The sequence below is a fragment of the Crocodylus porosus genome, unplaced genomic scaffold (assembly GCF_001723895.1).
Source record: "Crocodylus porosus isolate Cpor-Errol unplaced genomic scaffold, CroPor_comp1, whole genome shotgun sequence".
Classification (NCBI taxonomy): domain Eukaryota; kingdom Metazoa; phylum Chordata; order Crocodylia; family Crocodylidae; genus Crocodylus; species Crocodylus porosus.
In genome coordinates, this window is record NW_017728909.1 from 50,005,641 (window position 1) to 50,013,812 (window position 8,172).

The following is an 8,172-nucleotide window of genomic DNA, read 5'->3' on the forward strand; positions in this document are numbered from 1 at the left end:
AGAGGTGGGAAGCAGATTTTCCTGTCTCTCTTATAGCAGCTGTTTATGTTCTTGTCATTCAGAGAGACAGACAGACGGTGAGAGAAAAGGAGAGCTTCTATGGAGAGCTCTGTTAGTTCTAAGTTGAAACTGAACCACACTCATTATAAAGTATTGCCATATAGCCATTTTGTTTCCTCCAAATGTGGGTCCTGACTTTCAGTAAGAGGAGGCAGAAGGACAGAGTGAGAGAAAGACTGGAAAAAAGTAAAACCACAGGCTGACTGTCAATACCTGCAGTAGAGTTTGGAGAATGCGAGGAGGACCAGTGTTGTATGACGCAAAGTATTATACTGCCTCTGGAAATTACCTCAATCCGTACTCTTCACCCAAGATTCATTATATGTATAATGTAAAAATACATTGTTGTAAAATTTACCTCTCCCCCTGGAGCTCCCTTAGACTGTTAAAACCATAGGATGTACTCCCTCCTGCACATAATCTAACCATGAGAGAGTCCTCCATCACTTTTATTTTAATTAAAAAATCATTAGCAGGGAGACTTTCCAAAGTCACAAAGAGCATTTAGAGACTCACTGGGAGCTGGCTGCCTAATTCCACTTCATGCCTTTGAAAATCCCTTCCTTCCCTTCTGATGAATGTACACTGAGGCCTAAAGAACCCATTTCCAGATGTGAAGCTGGATTTATGACACTGGAAGCACTCAGCAACAAAAGAACTCTATAATTATCATTCATGTTTTAGTTCTTTCAAATAGGCATGCTCTTACAAAGGTTGTGTGTTGTGTTTTGGTCCCTCCAGTAATAATCAATATTTAGGTACAAAAAAGGAGATGATTAGAAAGAGGTGCTCATTCTGAAAAGCAGATGCCCATGGGTTTGCAGGGATTTTATTTTGGTGAAACCTATGAAATACAATCATAGAATCATAGAAAATTAGGGTTGGAAGGGACCTCAAGAGATCATCTAGTTCTACCCCTTGCTCAAAGCAGGACCATCCCCACCTAGATCATTCCAGCCAGGGCTTTGTCAAGGCAGGCCTTAAAAACCTCCAAGGATGGAGATTCCACCACCTCTCTAGGTAATCCATTCCAGTGCTTCACCACCTTCCTAGTAAGAAGATTTTTCCTAATATCCAACTTAAAACTCCCTTGCTGCAACTTGAGACCATTGCTCCTTGTTCTGTCATCTGTCATCACTGAGAACAGTTTAGCTCCATTCCCTTTGGAACCACCTTTCATGTAGTTGAAGGCTGCTCTCAAATCTCCCCTCTGTCTTCTCTTCTCCAGACAAAATAAACCCAGTTCCCTCAGCCTCTCCTCAGAAGTCATGTGCCTCAACCCCTGAACAATTTTTGTTGGTCTCTGCTGGACTCTCTCCAATTTGTCCACATCCTTTCTGTAGTGGAGGGCTCAAAACTGAACACAGTACTCCAGATGTGGTCTCACCAGTGCAGAAATGAGCGGAATAATTACTTCCCTTGATCTGCTGCCAACACTCCTACTAATGCAGCCCTGTATGCCATTAGCCCTCTTGGCAACAAGGGCACACTGCTGACTAATATCTAGCTTATTGTCCACTGTAACCCCCAGGTCCTTTTCTGCAGAGCTGCTGCTTAGCCAGTCAGTCCCCAGCCTGTAGTGGTGCATGGGATGGATTCTTCTGCCCTAAGTGCAGGACTTTGCACTTGTCCTTGTTGAACCTCATGAGATTTCTTTTGGCCCAATCCTCCAATTTTTCTAGGTCACTCTGAATCCTAGCCTTACCTTCCAGTATATCTGTTACTCCCTGCAGCTTGGTGTCATCCACAGACTTGCTGAGGGTGCCATCCGTCCCATCTTCCAGATTGTTAATGAAGATATTGAACAAAACTGGCCCCAGGACCAACGCTGGGGGCACTCCACTTGATACTTCCTGCTAGCTAGACACTGAGCCATTGATTACTACCCATTGAGCTCGACAATCCAGCTAGCTTTCTCTCCACCTGATAGTCCATTCGTCCAACCCATAGTTCCTCAACTTACTTGCAAGAATGCTGTGGGAGATGATATTAAGTCTTGCTAAAGTCAAGGTATATTATGTCCACTGCTTTCCCCACATCCACAGAGCCAGTTATCTCATCATAGAAGGCAATCAGGTTGGTCATCTTAGAGGTGTTAAGTTGCGCAACTAGTCTGAGTGACTTCATCCTACAGGAGAAAAAAAAGAGACAAGAGCTGCTGTTTCTTTAAATCTTTAACAGGATGGAGCCCATGTTACGCTGAAGATTTAGTCTGAATGCACTCTGGGACTTGTTTGGTCTTGCTGTGCTTTGACCATCTAAAATGTCTTCATGAAGTTCAATGCATCTTCCTCCTCCCACCCTCATGATATCATTATTCATCTCACATTTTTTGAAGCAGAAATGTGAGTCATCGGGTTTGTCTGCTCTTTATCTAGTGCTAGGAATGCTTCACAGTTTGAAATTACTCTTCATTTAGGATGAAATTGCCAAATTGCATTTTGAATGCTTGTGCTTTAGCACCCTCAAAGCAATTTCACACCAACTGCAAAAGAATAAGAAACTGAGTCTTACCAGCTCAGAACAATAACATCTTGAAGTGGCAGAAAGGGGTCCAGTAGCTCCTAGTGGAGGGAAGAAGTAACTTAGCCTTTTGTAAAAAGAACCTTTACCTTAGTGTGACGGATACAAATTCATTCCAGATTATGCCTGGCATCATAAGCACAGTGACAAACAGTAATGATGACTGATTAAATTCCTACCAGCAAACACTGGCTCTGGCAAGATAGTGCTAATATTAAGCAAAGCCCTAGGTAGCACCAGTAATGTAAGAATGGCTGGACATAGGTCCACCTGGCTGTCTAAGGGAGGCACTGGATTGGAGCAGGGGGATGCTTCCACCGCCTCACCCTCTGCTCCCCCCTGCACCCTACACCTTCCCAGCTCCAGCTGCAGCACCAATGTTGGGAAACAGAGAGAAGCAGTGGTGGCATGTAGTGGAAGAATGGCTGGAGGTTTGCTGTTTGTGGGCAAGGAGAGGGAGATATCACCTCCTTTTTCTGCCAGTGAAAACCAGTGTTGACACACATCTGCAGCAAAAAAGTATGTGTATGGGGGGGGGGGGTACATCTTCCCCCTTGTAGTAACAAACTTTCAGCTGCTCCTACACTTCATGCCACTGCTACTTCTCTCCCCCCCTGCTGCCAGTACCAAAGCTAGAGCTTGGAAAGTGCAAGGTGCAAGTCACAACACTGGCCAGTTATGCCTCTGGGTAGCATACCAGGTGAAAATACGTGTGAAACAAATGTGCTGGTTATGTTTCTAATATTGCTAATCTTCAGAACCAAATGAAGTGGGGATAGAAGGTTGGAGTTATTTTCCTGGATGGTGAACATGAGCCCTAACCCAGCACCACATGTGAGGAATCCCAATAACTTTAAAGGGACTATGCACACACTTATGGTTATTCTCAAATTATAAGGTTTGCTGAATTGCAGCCTTGGTGACTTAGTGCCTTGGAGGTACTTGGTCATCAGTGTGAAAGGCTCAGGCAATCTGCCAAGCATCTGATGCCCCATGGTGGTAAGACCTGTGTCCCCACATTCTTTGGTCTCCCATTACCACTTATCTCTCACGTACCATGACTTGATCTTTAGGTCTTTTAAATGGGGAGGCTGCCTCCAGAAGCCAGGGTACCCTCTTTCTAGGTGCCTTTCCTTGGTGCAATCCTCCAGGCTTCTCTGCCCCAAACCCTATGGGGTGGGTTTTCCCTTTACGACAGCCCCATTTGTGCCTTAGGGGAAATAAACATGACCTCCAGCAGCCCCGATAGTCAGGCCCTTGCCTCCAGATGGTACTTTGTCACCAGTTACTCCCTTGTATAGGCTTCAGCCTTCTTAGTATTAGCCTACAGGTTACTTTAGCTACAGAACGGTAGCCTAGCCTCACTGACTGTGGCCTGGCCCTTTCAGTCTCAGCATCCTGTCAGCCTCAGGCTGCCTGCATCACCCCCTGTGGGCTCTGGCTCCAGCCCTCTCAGCCTCAGCCTTTCTGTGCCTTGCACCCCTGCCCTTGGCAAGGCTCAAAACCTAGTGCACACCTCAGGCACTCCTGTAGCCTCCTTTCCACCCCCTACAGGCACATCTGATCCTCCTCTGCAAAACACACATGCGTCATCATAACCAAAGCATCAGCAGACTGTTTCCACAGGATGCATCTGCATGTGCAATTAATGCAAAGCAATACACTTCAGAGTAGTTTGAGCCAGAGTAAAGTATTCCCGGGTACAGCATCTACATGTGCACCTGGGACAGCAGCAGTTTACACCAGGGAAGCCGCTTCCCTGCTTTGCCCTGCCACAGCAGCCTGGGGGAGCGCTAAAGTCCAGCTGCAGCTGCAACTGCCTGCAGCCAGCCACAGCCACTTGGGTGCCAGGCCTGCTCTTTAAAGTTTGCCCTGTGCTTTGTTCCTCAGCCACATGCTTCTCTGGCCCTGAGCAGTCTGCAGCCTGCTGACACAGCCCTCCAGGATGAGAGCCTGTGCCCAGCATACCATAGATGCTCCTTGCCCTCCATCCAGCAACGGTGGCCAGAGCACCAGAGCTGTGAAATGCTTGCAGACCACCTCCTCCACCAATCTGCAGAGTAGGGTGCCTGGGCAGCTGCCCACAAATGCCAAGCCCACACTACAACAACAAGAACATGTACACTGTGGACAGTTTTCAATAAACCCCAAATTTTATTTCCATCTCCAACATACCAACAGACCCCATACCACCACCTTTGCTCCCTCCCAACAACAGCCACCCCCCAGCCCCAATGCACACCACCATTAAAACACCCTTACGCATGTGGAATTATTTACAGGTGTCTATTTACAAGGGTCAGGGAGGAACAGTGGGGAGGAGGCACCAACGGTGTGGAGCCTGGAGTAAGGTGCCCAGCGCCCCCCACCACAGCCATGAGCATCTAAGGTCTGGGTGTCACAGCAATTGTGGTGGGCCAGGGGCTGGCCTGGTGGTGAAGGCAGGCACTGTCCAGTCTGCTCACTCCACTCCTCCATGAGGCTGGGACCAGCAGGGCTCCTGTGGGGAGCCAGCCCTGCCATGGCCACCTCCTGCTCAGGGGCTGCATGGAGCCAGGGCAAGCAGAGGACACTGGGTGAAGCGGGGGATCTGGAGAACCAGGATCTGGTGCACAGACTGGGGGCCCAGCCCACTGCAGGTGGCACTGGACCTGCTGCCATACACACTGGGGGTCCTGAGGCAGGCCTGCAGGCAGCTGTCAAGGGGCAGCCAGGGCTGGTGCCAGGACCTGGATGTTGGGCATGGTACCAAACACCACCAAGGCCAGCACAGAGTCCTTGATGTGCTGGTTGTCCTCAGCGGTGGCCACAGCCCATCACACTGGATCATGCTGGTCCTCTTGGGCCCCCACCAGCCTCTGCAGGAGGGTGTGGAGCACCTCACTCTCTGCCCTCCATGCCTCATGGTCTTCACGGTCTGACTGCTCCATGGCCTGCCACATCTCGCGAAACTCATGGAGCCAGCAGTGGTGCCAGGTTCGAGTCTCTTCAAGCCACTCCTCGGAGATGGTGACCAGCCGTTCAAGGAGAGCTGTCCAATTCTGGCTCTGGTGCCGATGGAGCTGACGCATCTGGAGTGCACCTGCAGCAGCTGCAAGTGTCCTTGTGGCGTCATCTCCACTACTGCCAGGTGGTTCTCCATCATGTCCAGCAGCTGGTTCTGCAAAGCAAAGACAGAGGGACTAACTGTAGAGTTTGCAACATTCCAAAAATAACATGCAGTATACAGAGGGGCTGTGTATCACCTGCCCTCAGTTTGGGGGTCATGTACAGACAGAGACCCAGAGAAGTCTTCCCTCCCTGCTTTCACAGTGGAGGCAAGTGGGCTACTTGCCACAGGCAGCCTGCCTTCCCCATACCCTACCCAGACTAGGCTATGCCTGGTCCCTCCTTCTGCATATGCTATGAGTGTCTGACCACTACAGCCAAGAAGATCACCACTGCCTTTGACAAGTTTCTCCTCATATGATAGGCTCCTAGATGCCCACCTGGGAGCACACTGGGTGCTCAATAAAGTCTTGCTTCCCTGCATGTTAGGGGGGCAACTCTGGTGGATGGGGGCAAGCTTGGCCAGGAGAGTGGAGAGGAAGGGACAGGGGAGAGTGGAGAGGAAGGAAGGGAGGGGCCCCCACCCCCAATGTGGGACCCATGGGTCCAGGTATGCAGCCTGGGGGCAGGTGGGTGAACTGGTATGGGCACAGGTGAGTGCAGCACTCCCTCCCCCACCCAGCCCTCCTCCTTATGCAAGGTTTACCGGGAGGGTGTGGCAGCCATTCCTGGCAGCCAGATGATATCCTTGGCTGTGGAGATGAGGTCTGGCTGGCTGATGCATCCTGGGACAGTGAGGCATGGTGAGTAGCTGGCTGAGCAGTGGTCCTCTCTTGTGATGACCTGGTGCTGGTGTCCACAGGGGACATCCCTGCCCTCTCCTCCTTGCAGGTGGACCGCTTGTGGAATAGCCGGGCCAGGTGGTGGCCTGGGCTGCCTGAGTTGCCAGGTGAGACTGAGGGTGGGGAGCACACTGGGACCTGATGTGGGAGCCCTGAGGTGCCTTCACCTGGACAGTCCTCCTGGTCTGGGGCCCCTGGCATGGGCTCCTCCAGCCCGCCTGTGCTGCAGAACACGTGAGGAGCCTCACCAGGATCCATGGGGACCAGGATCCTCTCAAGCTCACGGAGGAAGGGCATGGTTCTAGGGGCAGTCCCAGGCTGCCTATTATGGTCCCGGATGCGGAGATATTGTGCCCTCAGGGCCTTGGCCTTCACCCGGCACTGGTGGCCAGACCTCCGGTGACCACGCTTTTGCATCCTCTGGGCCATGTCTTCAAACACATGGGCATTGGCCCTGGTAGCACAGGCAAATTGCCGTTGGACCTCAACGTCCCCCCAGATGGCAATGAGGTCAGAAGTCTCCTCATGTGTCCAGTTCAGACCCCGTCCTTGGGTGTCAGCAGGTGTGCGGCCTGACATGGTGGCAGCTGGGAGCAGGCTCTGTGGGTGGTGGTGGGGTTGAGGAGGCTCCGGCAGGTGATGGTGGTTGGCTGCAGACTCAAGGGGCAGGCCCAGGCAGCAGGTGGTGATGTGGGGCTACAGCTGGCAGCGGCAGTGTGGTATGGTGTCCAGGGAGCAGTTCTGTGCTGGCAGAGGCACAGGGGTTGAGAGTCCCAGGCTCCAGTCGGTAGCGTCAGGTGGCAGAGAGGCTGACAAGGGTGCTGCACATGGAGCTGTGTGGCTAGGTGGCAGGCTGGAGTTTGGCTCCCTGCTGGCTGTGCTAACTAGGCACAATTTACATCCACAATCAGCATTTACACATGCGTTTAATCACAGTAAAGTTCTCTGTCCCTGACAGTACTATCATATTGCAGCATAAATTAATTTATTGTAGCCTAGTAGCATTGCATGTGTAGACAGTGAAGCTTTACTGTTCAGCAAGTTAGTCTACTCTTGCAGTAAAGTGCACGTGTAGACGTGGCCAAAAAGTACTTCCCTGCTATGAGTCAATGTCCTACCCAAGCTATAGTTTCCAGTGCTAGGCTTACTCTCACAGGTCAATTCTGAGGATGTTTCTGAGCCTCCTTGCTGCAGTCAGGTTCCCCAGGGAGCAGCTATCCCTGCAGCATGCAAGATCTGACTGTACCCTCTGACTGAAGCTCTGGGTTTATATGCCTCATAGCCCTGCCCCCTTTCTGCTATGTGGCTCCCCAGCTGCACACAGGAGTTTCCCCTTTTTAATTAAGGGCCAGCCTGTGCTCCTGCTGCTGCAGCCCCACACAGCGAGCGTAGCTTACTACCTTCTCATAAAGTAACAAGAACCCTCTGGCTTCCTGTTACAATCAGCCATAAAAAATTAAGTCTCATGTCTGTCTGAAATCCTGAATCTATAGAAAGTTCCATATTTCTGCCACATGGGAGTACCGAGCAAAAAAGCTATTCCCCTAAGTATCACAGAGTACAGTGATGGCTCTCTCCCCATTAGTATAGAAAGAGACAATTGCAGGCAATTAGGCAATTGTTAGGGCATGGCCACTAAGTTGATTTATTTAATGCAAGAATACAAAGCTCTGTTTGTTACCCTTCCCCTGAAGCTGTG

At 50.7% G+C, this 8,172-nt stretch overlaps 1 protein-coding gene across 1 annotated transcript; it reads right to left on the reverse strand.

The window, feature by feature from the left end:
• Positions 1-5,116: 5,116 nt before the first annotated feature.
• Positions 5,117-7,097, reverse strand: LOC109308221. Its single transcript, XM_019532500.1, has 2 exons — positions 6,338-7,097; positions 5,117-5,743 (listed from the first exon to the last, which is right to left on the reverse strand). Exons 1-2 carry the CDS (start codon positions 7,050-7,052, stop codon positions 5,400-5,402), a joined length of 1,059 nt encoding a protein of 352 aa, XP_019388045.1. The 5' UTR covers positions 7,053-7,097; the 3' UTR covers positions 5,117-5,399.
• Positions 7,098-8,172: the final 1,075 nt, after the last annotated feature.